Source organism: Convolutriloba macropyga, chromosome 9, assembly GCF_964194025.1.
Source record: "Convolutriloba macropyga chromosome 9, txConMacr16.3, whole genome shotgun sequence".
NCBI lineage: Eukaryota > Metazoa > Xenacoelomorpha > Acoela > Convolutidae > Convolutriloba > Convolutriloba macropyga.
This window is the reverse complement of record NC_134476.1, coordinates 14917415-14933021: the sequence shown is the minus strand read 5'-3', so window position 1 is coordinate 14933021 and position 15607 is coordinate 14917415. Positions and strand designations below refer to the sequence as shown.

At 31.9% G+C, this 15607-nt stretch overlaps 2 protein-coding genes across 2 annotated transcripts in view; one reads left to right on the top strand and one right to left on the bottom strand.

The window, feature by feature from the left end:
• The window catches only part of LOC142346134 (uncharacterized), a 46745-nt gene extending 36375 nt beyond the window's left edge, over nucleotides 1-10370 (bottom strand). Inside the window, exons 1-2 of the mRNA XM_075398640.1 lie at nucleotides 10017-10370; nucleotides 8900-9283 (exon numbers count right to left, since the gene is read on the bottom strand). Coding sequence (XP_075254755.1) covers nucleotides 8900-9283; nucleotides 10017-10063 — 431 coding nt within the window. The 5' untranslated portion in view covers nucleotides 10064-10370. The remainder of the gene's footprint in view (nucleotides 1-8899; nucleotides 9284-10016) is intronic.
• LOC142345630 (vacuolar protein sorting-associated protein 33B-like) overlaps nucleotides 1-15607 on the top strand; it is a 227883-nt gene that overhangs the window by 176839 nt on the left and 35437 nt on the right. The window lies entirely within an intron of this gene.

The following is a 15607-nucleotide window of genomic DNA, read 5'->3' as shown; positions in this document are numbered from 1 at the left end:
CTGCAATTTCGTCAAGAGTTTCTCAAAAAGTCAATTTTATTTAAAAAATATAATGGGACCTTCTGGGTCAATTAGTTATTCAATGTTACCCATACTGTTTTGGCAGTGCCTTCTATCCATAAGGATTGTAAGGCACCGGCTTTTTTTGTTTGGCGTCTTCGTTAAAGTTTTGGGGGCTAAAATTTTTTTTTTAAAAAAAACCGATTTTTTGTTAAATGTCCATCCCTTTGTGCCCTTACAGGCACCTTCTCCCATGTGCTGTATTTTAATTGTGCGTTGTTTCTTTCTTCTATGATGTTCTATAATGTTCCTGGCTTATCCGGGATTTTAGATTTTAGCTATATATCATGTCTTGGAAAAAAAGAGCCTCCATTTTTGCTTATTCTGCAAGAAAAACAGTCAAAACTGTTTTCCCTTGTAGTTTAAGAAGCTCATGAGGACTCACGAAAAAACAAAGACTCTTTAAATGCCTCCTTTCTGTTGTTATGGAGAAGTAGTATTCATAAAACTTCCATATTATGGAGAAGTTGTAGTCATGAAACTTCCATTTATGGAAAAGTTTTAGTCATAGAACTTTCATTTATGGGAAAGTTATAGTCTTACCAATCTTTTAAAACTTTTTTGATTTATGAAGTCAATGGTCCATAATATGAAAGTTCTATGATTAAAACTTTTTGTCAACCCGGGTCACCTAAAATATTTTAATATGCTTATTTTTAACTATATTAAATCTGGTAAAAGTTGCCAAATCTGTAAATATCCTTGAAAATTTCAACTATATCTATTAAAATCAAATAATTTTGGAAACTGGATTTTTGCATTTGTAATACGTTACAAAAACTAATTTTGTTAGCTGTTCTGATTGATTTTTTTCAACAGATCTCTATTCACATTGTTACTTGTTATCTCAATTCCTTCTTAAACGATGTTTAGTTGCTGTTTTTTGAGAACGAGAGGTATCAAATTGCCGCATACAAAAGAGTCTACAAGAATTCAGAAAAAAATGAAACCTCAATGATTTCATTTACTCCATCATTGTCCATAAAAAGTTTTTTGGAGAAGCTTTAGTTAAGTTATTGATTTTTACCTTTATACCAATATCAAAAAGTTGAAATTTCACTTTGGTGCTTGCTTTATCTCAATTTTTTTAAACTTTGTTGTTCAGATCCACTTTAGTGGAGAGGGAACTATACACTCAAACAGGTTTTTTTGTTCAGTCAACCTCGGCCGATCGATATATTCATAGTATGGGATTGTAATAAAATAGCATTCAAAAGATTTTTTAAGTTTATTTTACCCACGGAGTTATTGAGGTTTAGAGTTTTGTGAACATTTGACTGATTTCAGTTGTTTTTGTTCACATTCTCCGTATTTTTGCTTAAATTTTTGTCTCAGTTTTGTTTAGAAAAATGAAAAAATTAGTTTAAAAAGTGTTTTTGTTTATGGCTGCGAAACTGTAAAGCTGAGCTTAGCTATTTCGCGCTGCTCTTTTTTTTATCTCAGTCCAAATAATTGTATTTTAATGGTGTGCTCCTCTTTTCAGGTCTGGTCATACTTTATTCAACTTTTTCAGGTCAGTGAAAAGGCAAAATAGAGTGCTGATTTTAATCGGGCAGGAAATGTAAAATAACCGAGAAAGCCAGCAGGTTTGAAGGGGTTTGAAAGCCAGTAGGTTTTTTCAAAGTAACTACAAGGCGGAGATAGAACTAGTTATTTTAATAAATTTTTGGTTTCGGAAAGCAAATTTTTGATCAAGTGAGGCATTTTGACTTCTGTTCTCGGACTTTCTCGTTTTGAGTGCAACTAATATGTTTCATATGTGTTCTTACTAAACTTATTTGCATTTGCTTAAAATCATTAACGTTCTGCTAACGCTTTTTTTTACTCCGACACAGTTTGCTGTCATAAAAAAATAAATTTATAATTTTTGTTGCTGTATTGTGTTACTTCTGTAGTCTGATAACTAAGCATCAATAATGACAGGTCTCGTCGGTTGCTAATGGGGCATAACTGCACCTGAATAAAATTCGAGTGGTTTGCTAGTGAATGTCATAATTTTGAGGATTTTAACTCTCAAAGAATTGCATGAATTCTTGAGCTTTGTGAATAATTGTTGTACTTCTCGTTGTCTCATCATTTGATCTCAAAACTGTCAGGTCTCACAGATTGCTAATAGGTATTATCAAAATACCAACAAACTTTTGAATTTATCGAGTTTTTTGTTCAATTTGTTGTCTAATCATTTGGTCTCAAAACTTACAAATCTCACCTCGAAATAACAATGGCTCAATTATCCGAGTTATCTAATTCAGTTTTTAGCTATCGCTTTCTTTTACTCATACGCTGTTCCTATTCAAAAAACTGGAGTGAACTGTTGAAATTCGCTACTTTTTTGTTAAATTTGTTGCTGTTTCATCCCTCAATCTCATTATTGACAGCTTTCATTGTTTTCTGAGAAAAAGGGGTGACTATTTGGTCTACGGATTTCATAAAGACTTTCTCATGATTTTGACAATAATATCCGGACAAAAAGGAGATAATTGTTAGCGTTGCATTTTTTTGTTTTATGTTGCGGTCTTGTTTAGTTCCAAGGGCAAAAATTTTTGATGGCTTTCTAGTGCGGCTTCATTCTGTTAAATTCATTGGCTCTTATTTCCTGGATTTCGGAATCTTGTCTTCCTTTGCAATTTTATTGTCTCTTTTTCAGCCATCAAAACTGCTAAAACAAGTTTTCACTGCTAATGTCTCATGATAAGTTGTGGTTAGGAGTTTTCGATTGCAGTTTTGAGGATCTCGTAGTTTGATGTCGCTGGTTTTCAATAATACTCTTGTTTTTGCTACTTTCTCCAGTTATTGCTTCTGTTTTTTTCTGTCTCTGCTTAAAACCAGATTGATGTGTTTTTTACCAATTCTAAAGATGCGAAGATCAATTTTTAAAAGTGTTATGTGCAATTGAAAAATCTCCGTTTAACCTTAGTAATTTTGCTACAAACTTTTTCGTTCGTTTTTATTATTGCTGCGAAGCTGTAAGCATAGCTGAGCTATGTGGCAGTGATGTTTGATTTTTTACGTTTTACGTTTGTTCATACAGCAAACCTTAGATTGTCAAATGTTCTGAATGACTTTTTTTTCTCACTAATAGCGTTTTGGACGCTTGGAGTGCTGTCTCACTTTCTCCTGCAAAGATTTTAAGTCAATTAGATGCTTTGATTTTGATCAGACTTGACTTGAGAAAAATTACTTTGGGAAAAAATAATTAAAAAACATGTAAAAGCAGGCCCTAATTAAAACGTTGCTGTTGGAATGACAGTAAGTTTCAATTTTCAAAATGTTTCGAAGTAACTCACCCAAAATTTGGGCGAAAATTAGGCTACGTTTTACCTAAAAAGCGTACTCATTTCATCGAAAATTCACCAACTATTCTTCTATAGCACAATTTGCTCGAATTTGAAGGTAAAACAAAGCTTAAAATGCACCTCAAAGATGCTTACTGTACCTTCAATTCCTGTGAGATTGTTCTAGAATCAAAAATTGGCCGGTACTTTCTAATATAACTGTTTAATTCCTGACAACTCTGAGCCACCATTTTCTCTGTCTACATTTTTTAATTGAAAACTTATTTCATTTGAAATTATTGTTTATAATAGAAATAGTTGTTTTTCGAGCTTCTGCAGGATTTTCTATTTTTTTGCTGCAATGTCTTTATTATTTTCAAACTCTAGTTTAATCTCATCTGAAAGGTTGAACTTTACTCCTAGTGATTTGCAATTCAACAGAATTTGTGTTTTTATCTTTTCAGAAATGGTTTTTTGGGTTACGTTTACTTTTTTTTCTAGGTTTCTTTACTTTTGCTCCTTTGATGTCTTTTTTTGAAATATTTACCTTACTGCAGGTAAGCAAAAATTGCTATTCAATTTGGGGCAATTGAGCATATGTAACGTTCTTAGTGAAGTGATTATGGTGTTAACCAGCTTCAATATTGTTTTCTATCTGGAAAATACCATTTTTCCATTGCTCCCATTTGAGGCGTAAATTGACCTCCTTACGGTTTTCAGTCCATGGCTAGCATTTATTTTACTTTGGGTATTTCTGTAATAAAAAATTTCACTGATATATATTGAACTTTGCCCCCTCTTAAATCTTATTTCTCTCACTTTGTAGCTTGGTCTCATGAGTGACAAGTTGCTTTCTTGGTAAAATAAAATTCAAATTTTAATCGAATTGTCTGTTTTATACCTAAAACTAATGGTTTTCTGGCTTGTATTCTACTAGCTTTCACAAAAATTTTTTGATTTTGGGGAAAGTTGCACATGTTTGAGTTTAATTTTTAGTGCCTTTTCACAATAGTGTACAGACAATAAGGCTAACTGGCGTTTCACAATGTCCCAATTAAACACATTCATTTTTAATTGATTAGAAGTTTCTGAATTCATAGGATTGGTCACTGATTGCTAAAAATTTAACTTGACGGATAAATTCATACTTTTAAAAGTCGTAAGACATATTCTGGATGACGAAGGGTCTGAACAGCTTCCAATTGACGTATAACTGAACCTGTTTAGTAATTAAGGCAAGAACTTATTGGTTTTTATCCTTCTTTTTCAAATTTGTTTCCATTTCAAAAATATAAACGTATTATTAATTTTGCACGGTTTAGTCTTTTTTGCATTCTTGCAGACTAGTTGTTTTTGCCTATCTGTTTTTATCTAATCAAAAGTTATTTTGGTTAATTTGAGGTTGATATTTGATATTGTTTTAACTTTGTCAGGTGTTTATTTTGCAAAGCTTCGATATTTGTTCCTAATTATTGTTGTTTTGTTGGTTACTTTGTCTGTTATTATCGCCAATGACATATATCATCGGGCCACTTAAATTGCTTGGTATATTTCATTTAATGGTTTGTTTTCGAGGCAATTTTTTCCTCAAAAATCAAATATTATCGAAAAAAAGATATATTTTGTAATATTTCTTTCGTTTTCCTCATTTGGAAAACCATTAATTGAAGATGTGGTTGAGCGGGATCGGAACATAAAGTGCGTACGCATAATACCGATGAAAGACTTTAAAATATTCTACCCAAACAGCAGATCAATTGAACAATGACAGCCAAAACCCCAGCAAAATCATCTCGAAGAATTGAGAAATTACACGAATCAAACTCATTGCTAAAACTCTTGAAGCTTTCATCCTGCAGTCTAAATTTTGAATCATCTAAATATATCTATTTCAAAAAAATGTTCAAAACAAATTTTTACTCTAGAATCGGCCTAGTATTGTATCTGCAAGACCTGAAAAAAGTTTATTGTTCCTTTAAGGTAAATGAACTCATAAAATGGGATTAAAAAAATGAAATTATTGGCAAATTTTAATGAAAAGTTGCTGAAAAGTGTGAAATTATTATCTTCAGATAAATTTCTGTGTCTCTAGAAGCTATCCAGCGACTCAATTCCCAGCCTAAGAAAATTCATTTGCTCATAAGGACCGCTAGACAATAATTTTCAGATCAATAGGAAAATTTTGTCCAATTATTGACAGATCCTCTCCATGAGCAGAAAAGTGCAATTGAACACAATTTTTGTATTCACTTACAAAAATTGTATTCAATTGCCCTCTTCTGCTCATGAAGAGGATCTGTCAATAATGATGTTGTTATGCTTTTTCATGGTTTTTGTGACTTCGTTTTTGCATAATTTTGTTATTGAGTTTTAGTTGTCTTTTTTGCTTTTTATTAGTTGGAGCAAGAATTTGGCCTATCTACATTTATAAGTTGAGAGCTTATTATTTTTAAAACTGTTGTTTTTAAAGAAAACAGTTGTTATTTGAGATTCTGCATTTTTTTTTAATTTTTTGCCTCATTTCCTTCTTTGTTGTCAAAAGGAAATTTAATTTCAGCTGAATGGTTGCTTTTTTCTTCTAGTGATTTAAAATTCAGCATTCATAGTGTTTTTATCTTTTCATGAATTGTTTTTTGGATTAGCTTTTTAAGTTTTGGACATTTGCCATTTGGATATTTTTTTCACATAACTACATTTTTTGCAGGTCACAAAAAATTGCGGTAAAGTTAAGGGCAATTGAGCATTGGTAATGCTCCTGTTTGTATAGTTTTACCAGCTTCTAAACCGTTTTCTGGAAAAACTTAACAGATATGTCTTCGTTTCTACATTTAAATATCGTTCGTTTTTGATTGTATGATGCATTTGGACAACAACAATTTTCCATTGCTTCCTTTTGTGTTTATATGAACGTCTTAACGGTTTTCAATCCATAGCTAGCAGTTTTTTGAGTTTAGGTATCTTTGGATTTATAAATTGTCGGTGATATATATTGAACTCTGCCCCCTCTTTAATCTTATTACTCTCACTTTGTAGTTTAGTCTCATTAGTGACAGGTCACTTTCTTGGTGAAGTAAAATTCAAATTCTAATCGAAAAGGAAATTTTATAATTGAACTAATGATTTTTCTGGCTTTTCTTTTACTAGTTTTCACGATCATTTTGACGATTTTGGGGAAATTTGCTCATATTTGAGTTTAATTTTTAGTGTCTCCTCACAATAGTACATTGAAGATAAAGCTCACTGGTGTTTCACAATGACCCATTTAACACATTTATTTTTGATCAATTAAACGCTTCTGATTTCATAGGCTTGGTTTCTGATTGTTAACAATTTCACTTAATTTGACGGATTTTTTGGTACTTTTATTAGTCGTAAGACATATTCTCGAAGACGAAAGATCTCAACAGCTTCCCAACTTATAACTGAACCTGTTTAGTAATTACAGCCAGAAACTAATTGCTTTCATCTGTTCTTCGAATTTTGTTTCCACTTCAAAATTATAAAGATGTTTTTAACTTTGCAATGTTTAGTTTTTTGCATCTTTTCTAAAAGTCTCCTTTGGCTATCTGTATTTATCAAAATTATTTTGTTTAATTTGCGATTTTTTTATACTGTTTGACTTTGTCAGGTGTTTGTTTTGAAAGGCTTCAATATTTCGTCCTAATTAATGTTGTTTTGTTGTTTTCTTTGTCTTTTAATATCGCCTAAGACATATATATCATCGGTCCTCTTAAGCTGCATGGTGGTCTTTATTTAATGGTTTGAGTTTCAGGCAAATTTTTTTTCAAATATCACTTATTTTCAAAAAAGAGTCAATTCTAGAAAGTTTTCTATTTTTTCTGCATTTGGAAGACCTTTGATTGAAAAATGTTCGAAGAGCGGGGTGGGAACATAAATTGCAAACGCATAATACCGATTCTCCTTGTTATTAATTTAAGAAAGCAATTGAAAAGTTTGAACACTCAAAGCAATTGAAAAGCTTTCTAAGCTATTTTGCCCAAAAAAAAAACGATTTCGCTGAGTTATTTGGTTGCAAGTAATTGAAAACTATTTATTTCAAATTCTAACTGTAAGCTTTGCCTTTTTACTATTGGTTCAAAAGAAAAACATAGCAAGACACGTCCTGATAAACAAAGATATGAATGAAAAACTTAGAAGTACTCTACCTGACCAGCAGATCAATTATCAATGCCAGCCAAAAAAAAACAAACAAAATCATCTCGGAAATTTGAGAAATTAAAGCAATCAAACAAAATAAAAAACTCATTGCTAAAATTCTTGAAGATTTTACCCCGAAGTCAAAATTTTGACCCCTGTAAATAAATCTATTCCAAAAATATGTTCAAAACCAATTTTTTCTCCGAAATCGATCATTATTTTATCGGCCAAACCTGAAAAAATTCATTGGCCCTTGAAGATCAATTAACTCAAGAAATGGCAGAAAGAAGGTCAAACAAATTGAATTCAATAGCAAATTTTAACGAAATGTTGATAAAAAGTGTAATTATAATATCTTCAGAATCAATTCTGTGTCTTTAGAGGCTTTCCAGTCACCCAATTCCGAGCCTTTAAAATTTCATTGGCTCATAAAGATCAATAGACAATAATTTTCAGAAAAATTTTCAAATTTTAAAAAATAGAGATTCGTTTTTTTTTTAAAACGTTGAAAACCATTACATTGCCCCACTCAATTATGTAAAACATACTTTGATACCCTGCAGGAGGCTACCTAGGTACTGAGGCAAAAAAAACTGAATAAAAACGAATGTTTTTAAAAAGCTTGAAAAAAATTTCAGTTTTTATCAAAAAAAGTTCTAAAATTCGAAATGTTAAATTGAAAAGGTCCGATCGCTTTGTGTTGCATAAGTGATATCAAGCTTCATTGACAAAAGAACAATTTCAAACGTAAGATTCTGTTTTCATTAGATTAAAACGATGATTTTGGTTATGTTATCTTTAGGTGTGTTTTATGTAGTACAACGCCATAATCACACTGACCATACCGATCATAAATTTTTGTTTCTACGACGAAGATGAGAGTTTTATCCCAACTTTATAGCGACAGGACTATTGTGTAAAGAATATCAGTTCGGGTAAAGATTCTGGAAAAAAACGGAACCTATGGGCTTCTGATTTTTATTTGATAAACTGTAAAGCGTTTATCGTGTGCTAGAATCAATCTGATATAATTAGAAAAAATCATCAGCTATGAACTAATGCTTCAACTATTGATGAAATTTAAATTATGCGCCATTGATTTATCAGACGGGTTAATTATTTTTTTATATAAAATCTCTCAGTGTTACAAATAATTTGGACGAAAAAATTAAGATAGTAAGTCGTTACAGTAAGCCTTCAAAGTTAGTGTACTTCGAAGATACTTAATAACAGAAAAGTACATAAATAACCTATCATTATTTGGACTTAACATATTTCAATTTTGTCTAACCATTTGACGCCAAATCATCATTCTGGTAAAAACAACCGATTGAAAAAATTCTAATTGTTCCTTTATGTTTGTCTTAAGTTTAGATTCATTTATGTTATCTGTGTCATTTACTTACACGCCATCGGCCCAATCTGGAAAAATTGGGTTTTCATAAGAATTCAAAGGCACCCACAATCCGTTCTCCAATTCCAATCCAATCCAAGCACTTCTAATTGAAAACTCCTCCAAAGCCTCCGCAACTTCCAAAGCGCGAGCTTCCGAATCGATCTCTCCGAACAAGTGCTTACCTGAATACCTCTGGCATGATTCACTGGCTTCATTAAAGGTCAATTTTGACCTTTGAATGTAGAACAAATTGTCGTAATAGGGTCCTTCGAGTAAACTGCGGGCGTTTTTAACAGGATCTGAATGAAAAACGTCGTCAGGGTCAGAATTGTCTTGATTTCGATCACTAACTTGTACTTTATGGCCAGTTGGTCTCAAAGTTGTCTGAGGTATGCTAAAAAGCATAATTGTTCATTTAATTCCCGAAAGATTTTTTGGCCTGAATCGACTACTCATTAAAATATGGCATTTTGAAAAATTTTGGGGCGTACTTTTTCAATAAAAGCCTAAATTAGAGCTGATTTTTTAAACTTAACGCTTGTTAGTTTCAGTTGCTTTCAATTTTTACAACGCTGCCTCGTGCGTTCATCTTCGGTCTGGACATACTTGCTTCCGTCTGGGACCTCAACCTGGCTACCCGGAAAATTGTTTGGAGTCTATAAACTGGAAATATTTTGCCACATAAAGGATTAAGGAGTAAATAGTGAACTTTTCGTTAAAAAAAAGTTAGCCGGTGTATGTTCAAACGATGTGCCTTCCCCTGATGAGCATGCAAAAAGATCTCCGCCATAGAGATAGAGTCTAGATAAAAGACCTCCAAATGACATATGGAATCGCGAAGTTTAATTGACTTAGATTGCTGCTTTTATTGAGCACTTTAAATAGTTCAACTGGTCATTATTTTTAAATTGCATTATACGAATTGCAATGAGATAAAAATTCAGATTCACTTAAGGCTATAAAATCTCTGAAAAATGGTATTTTTTCTCATTCGCAAACAATTTAGAGATTATTGTCGTAATAATTTTACTTATGGAAAAAGAAAATTGGCTTTATTCGGAAAAATTTCCAATATAATAATTATTGCACTATTAAAATTTCGACATCTTCAAATTGAAATATATTACCTGATTTCCAGGCTTTCTGATCCCCCAAAGGTGCAATCCAAGAACATTCTAGAATATTCAAAGTCTGTTGCATTCTGACGAAAGACCAAGTAGCAGAAAAAAGGCCGACAAAAGTTGAAATAATCGCACTGCGAATCGTGACTGCATTTAAAACTGCAGTGACTTTTTGATAGAACAGTCAAGTCTTCATAATATAGCCGGTCTGTTTCGTTGTTTTGAGTTCGATTGTCACTCACATATAATTGTTGCCTAGAGAAAATTTTTGAACATCGCTACGATTAACATTTAATCTATTTTCCAAATTTCAAGATATCAGATTATGAAAGCTTTAGTTTTTGAGTACTATCAGTATTATTTTCCCTCTCTCCAACATTTAGGATAGTGTATACGAACAGCGGCTATACCGTGAGAAACCAGAAACAGAATTTTTAAATGTAATTAATCTTTTATCAGATTTCACTTTTCCTATGTGAATACATTGTGCGTGTAAAACATACTTATAACTGTCACGGAAATGCAGTTCCCTATATGAAGATTACGCTCAGTATTTTTCACTTTTAAAGTGGAAGTTGAAAAGTGAAGACTGATTTCTACCGCAAAATATGTTTGACTGAAGCGCGTTCCGCAAAAAATTATGCGGCATATTATTTGCAGTATAATCCCTCATTTTAGTAATCTCAAAACAAAAAATCATAAATTTCGCATTTCACACATACTACTTTTCACATTTATGTTATCCTATTTTTCATTTGAATGCTTTTATTTCCTTTGTAGAAACCACTTTCACAGAATTAAAGCGCTTTCCGCGTTGAACAAAGATTGGAACCGGAAGGCGCCTGCCACTTTCTTTGTAAATAGTTATCCGTAGACGCTCGTAAAGACATACATAGTAATTCATTTTTCCCTGAAATTAGGTTGTTTAATCTGAAATTGCTGTTCCAGTACAATACGCAAACAGTACAAATCTTTTGTCAATATTAAATTCTGACAATAAAATTATCAGTAAATCTTGGGAATGCTACAAACCAGGCAAATTAAAACCATTTTACAATTAAAAGTCACAAACTGAATAAAAAAACCAATTTTTAACCAGAGATAGACTAAAATATTTCAATTCTCATTGCAAAAAACCAGGGAAATAAAGCAGAGTTCTAATTAAAATTGAAGGATATATTTTCTGTAAAAAAAACACTTGTCTGAATTTTGCGTACCTTAATTTCTTTTCAGCAATACTAACAATTATCTTCTGAAATACTTTTTTTGGAAGGGTGATGGGTGGGTGAACGCAAGCCCTAAGTTAGAAAGGAATAAAAAATTTAGGCAGCGTTAATTCTGCATAACTTTGGGACCCAATAAGTCCAATAATTGATAAGACGAAGAGAGAATACAACAAAAACACACCAAAAAGGCAATTTTCATAGAACCACTGATATGTTTTTGCAAAAAGTGTTGCCATTTATTCACGAAAATTAGATAATACAATTCAATCAATTATATGAAAACTTAAAAACTTTGAGCTTTAATTTTAATTTTGAAAAATTTGAGCCATAATTTTTATTCAGGCAACTGGAAATTTCAAAAACCTCATTCACAATTGATTAATTGATTTAGTACCTCAAGCTTTTTCCTATGATGCAGCATTTCTATCTCTCCACAAGAGATATTGATTGGCTAAAATTAGCTGCAAACAAATTAGGGCTGGCTAAAATATTTCCAGCCCCCACAAAATGGGGAAATGTTGTTTAGTTCATTCGTTCGAAATAGCCGACAAATTTGACAAAAGGATTAATGTTTATCTTGTCTCCTTTTTGAGTCAATTTTTCTTCACTTTTTTGTAATACAGTAAGTAGTAGTTTACAATTATTTATCACTTTGAAATTAAAATTTGCGTTGAATTAATTCACTAAACAACTTGTTGTGCTATAATTAACTGCATTTCCCAGGTTGAGGTGCAAAAGGGAAACCAATATCTCCAGACCGTCTCGGGCAGCAAATGTCTTTGTCCAGACCGTCCTAGGTGGAAAGAAATTGTGTCAAAAATTTTTTGCGTTCATGGTCTTTTTTTGCGCGTTCCTCATACTTGCGAGTGTTCGCCAGATATTGTGCGTTTACCACACTTTGGCACATTCATGTTCAGACCAACGTGCGTTCACAAGAATTTCATGTGTTCATCAGAATTCTCTGCGTTATTGTTCAGAACTGCGTGAAATCAACAGACTTCATGCGTTCGCCAGATTTTGTGGGTTAGTGATCAGACTTTCGTGCGTTCAAAGTTAGTCGATAACTAAACTGCAGTATCTACACATATCTTATGTACTTTTAATTAGCGTAAATTAATTGTTTCGTAGGTAAAAAAAAATATTAACTGGTTAGTACGGCTTTATAAAACATTGCTTCAACTTAAAAGGAAGCATTGCGAAATTTGTTTTTGCTTAACATGATATATCTGTGACCTGTAGAGCGTGAATTTGATTTTTCTCCGTTTGAGCGTCTTTTATAACTCAGTAAGTAAACGTTTTAAGTACAACGGAAAAACAGAGCAATTCTTTCAGTATTTGACATTTGATAATATTTTTCTTAACCCAAGTTTGTTTTGGCTTTCTGCCTTGAACGCCGCACTGGAGTGGGTAGTCTGGAGTAGGGTTTCTATAAATCATCGGATTGCTATTAGTTATTTTAAAAAGGCTGAAAAACATAAAGTGTCCATGTCCAAACTTTCGTGCATTCGTGTCCAGACTTTTGTGCATCCATGTTCAGACTTCAGTTCGTTTTTCATGTTGCTTTTTTGATGTTTCCAGACTATAGAGTTTTGAACGCACAGTCCCCCCTCTTCCGTTTATTTTCGGTCTGGACTTCCTTGTTTCCGTCTGGGACCTCAACCTGGATTAAGACATATTTTAACAAACCTATTGTAAATAGACTTAGAAAAATTTTTGTGGCCTTGCCATATCAATACAATGTTCAAAAATTTAACTAAAGCCCGCATTGGACAAAAACGGTACAACAATAAAAAGACAAATAAGGTTAAGAAAACAAAATGAAATCATTTTTTCGCCAAGAGCTCACATATATTGGAATTAAAATGCATAATGTGATTATACCAGATAGTGGAAAAACCTGCTCAATCAAGTCAAGTGATTGAAATTAAAAATTCAATCTTTTCATCAGCTGTGTTCGCTTTAATGCTTAATTGGGTCAATTATTTCTATCAGCTGAAAAAGGGAGTGTATATTGTTTGATATTGAGGAGAGATATGACAATAAAAGTTTCATATGATAAAAATTTGCCAGTATTCTGAACCAAATGGTAAGAATATTTATTTGAAGATGTGTTCATAAATGCACAATAAGCATCAATGTTACAACTGCTGTCAGTTTATCTTCCTTGTTAAAAAGTTCATTGTAACTCTGTATCGCTAAGCGTGACGTCACATTGGCTTCATTTCAGTTTCAATTTGAAGTTATAATCTATTTTTTTAGTGCGTGGTTGCAACTAATCCACAATCATATGCTTTTATATTGAGACCTTTTCAATTATACATATATGGCAAAAATAAGATACCGCGCTGTATCCGCTCATAGTTTTAAAATTTCTATCTGTTGCGTGTTTATCGCGCCCTTCAAAAATGTTCAATTTATTCAATCTATAGATGAAAATGAACATGTTTAAATAGTGGCCAGGTAAAAGATTAAATTTTCACCCAATTAATCGGAAGTATGTTACATAAAAATTGAAGCGGCCGATGAACTTCATACGGGATTGAATTTCGGTTTTGCTGGAGTAACTTTTTTTGTACAGAATTAACAGGTTCGACAACAAGATTCCATTTTGTGAAGATTTAGCTAAGGACCGAAACGATAAAAAGAAGTTAAAAAATATCAATGAAACACAGCGCGCCTCTTGAAAGATATTCCTAATTTTAGAAAAAGAAATCTACCAAGTTTTTATCATAAAAATTTTTAAATTATAATTTTCATTAGCTCCCAAAATAATTGTCGAGAAAATATTAGAAGTAGTAATTTCGCCAGAAAAGAAATCGAGTACTAACATTCTCACGCACAAATTATCGTTGCTGATGTCCAAAAAATAAGTTCACCGTGAAACCAATGTGACAACGAAAAATCTATTGTGTTGAATCAATTGATAATCAAAAGGGTACAGCAAACCAGTCAAAAGTTGAATGATTAAGAAAAAGAAATGCTGACAAGCGAACAATCGAATCATAGTCATTTTTGAATTGTCGTACAAAAAAAATTGAAGCTAAAACATTTGAAGTTATAGATTGTTTGATGCTCCAAATGGAAATGAAACATTTTGTTTCTGCGATAATCAGCAAATTGAAAAATTCAAAACCTCAGAAAATAGTTAATTTTGTAAAACGTGACACTGCACAGGAGCTGCCAATGACATTCCACTCAAAATAATCTGAAATATCATGCCTACGGAAACAAAAAAATCCCGCCAGTTTAACAGTATTTTAGCTCAGACATAAACGTTATATGACTTCCTTATCAATTTTTTTGTCACTTTTGGGCACAATCTTTTATCAATGCCACAACAAAATTAGTTTCACAGAGTTTACAAATACAAGAAAAAACTTATGATTAATTTTTATAATTATTTTAAGTTATTTTGGATAAATTCAAGAATTGCTCAGTTTGATGCTTCCATGGAATTTTTGAATTTTGACCGTTTGAAATTTGCAACTTTCAAACGGTCAAAATTCTAAAGTTGCATGGAAGAGTCAAAATGAATCTTATTTTTATCAAAAATGATCTTAAATTTTAAAAAAGAATCCTAATTTTTTAATTCTAGTATTTGTAAACTCTGCAAAAAGTTCTGTTTTAAAAAGTGCTCCGTAAAATTGATAAGGTATTAATATAAGTTTTATATCTGACATGACTCTTAAAAATCTAGAGCGAACTTTGGCCGGGATTTAAGACTCCTATAAAAAATTTTTCGGGTGTTTTAACTTCGCATTGTCAAAAGATTGGCAATAGCATTCAACAAAATAGCGCAATAAATATCTGCTGTCTGATATTGAGCTTCGTATTTGTTACGAAAAAACAAAACCAATCAGAAGCGGATTTTTAAAATGATTGATTTTCTGGCTATCAAAAAAAAGAATATAATGCATTGCCAATTTTGAAAAAAAGACTAACCTTATTGTGGGACAAGACCAGTTGTGCAGAAAACACAAAAACCCTAATTTTTATTCTCGTTGATTTCTCTTAATTTTTAATGAGCAGCAGAGCTTATGTTACCCGTATATCAGATTCTTTCAAGCTTTTGAATACATTTGGAAGGGTGTTTTGTTTCTTCGCCAAAAAAAATTTGGGTTTCGAAAATTACATGGAATTGAATATTTTAATCAAAACTTAGTTCTAGTACAAATAAGGGGGCAAAAACATTTCTGAATTAAAATTGTGATTCAATTCACAAATTTAATTTACTTTGTGTTTTCCCATAAAAATTATAGAGCATCATCTCATTGAGGATTTTAAAATCTTGCAAGAGTCATGCAAGTTTTCAATTCCTACTCATAAGGGCGGAGTTTAAAATTATAGAAATTTGAGTTTCATTACAAAATA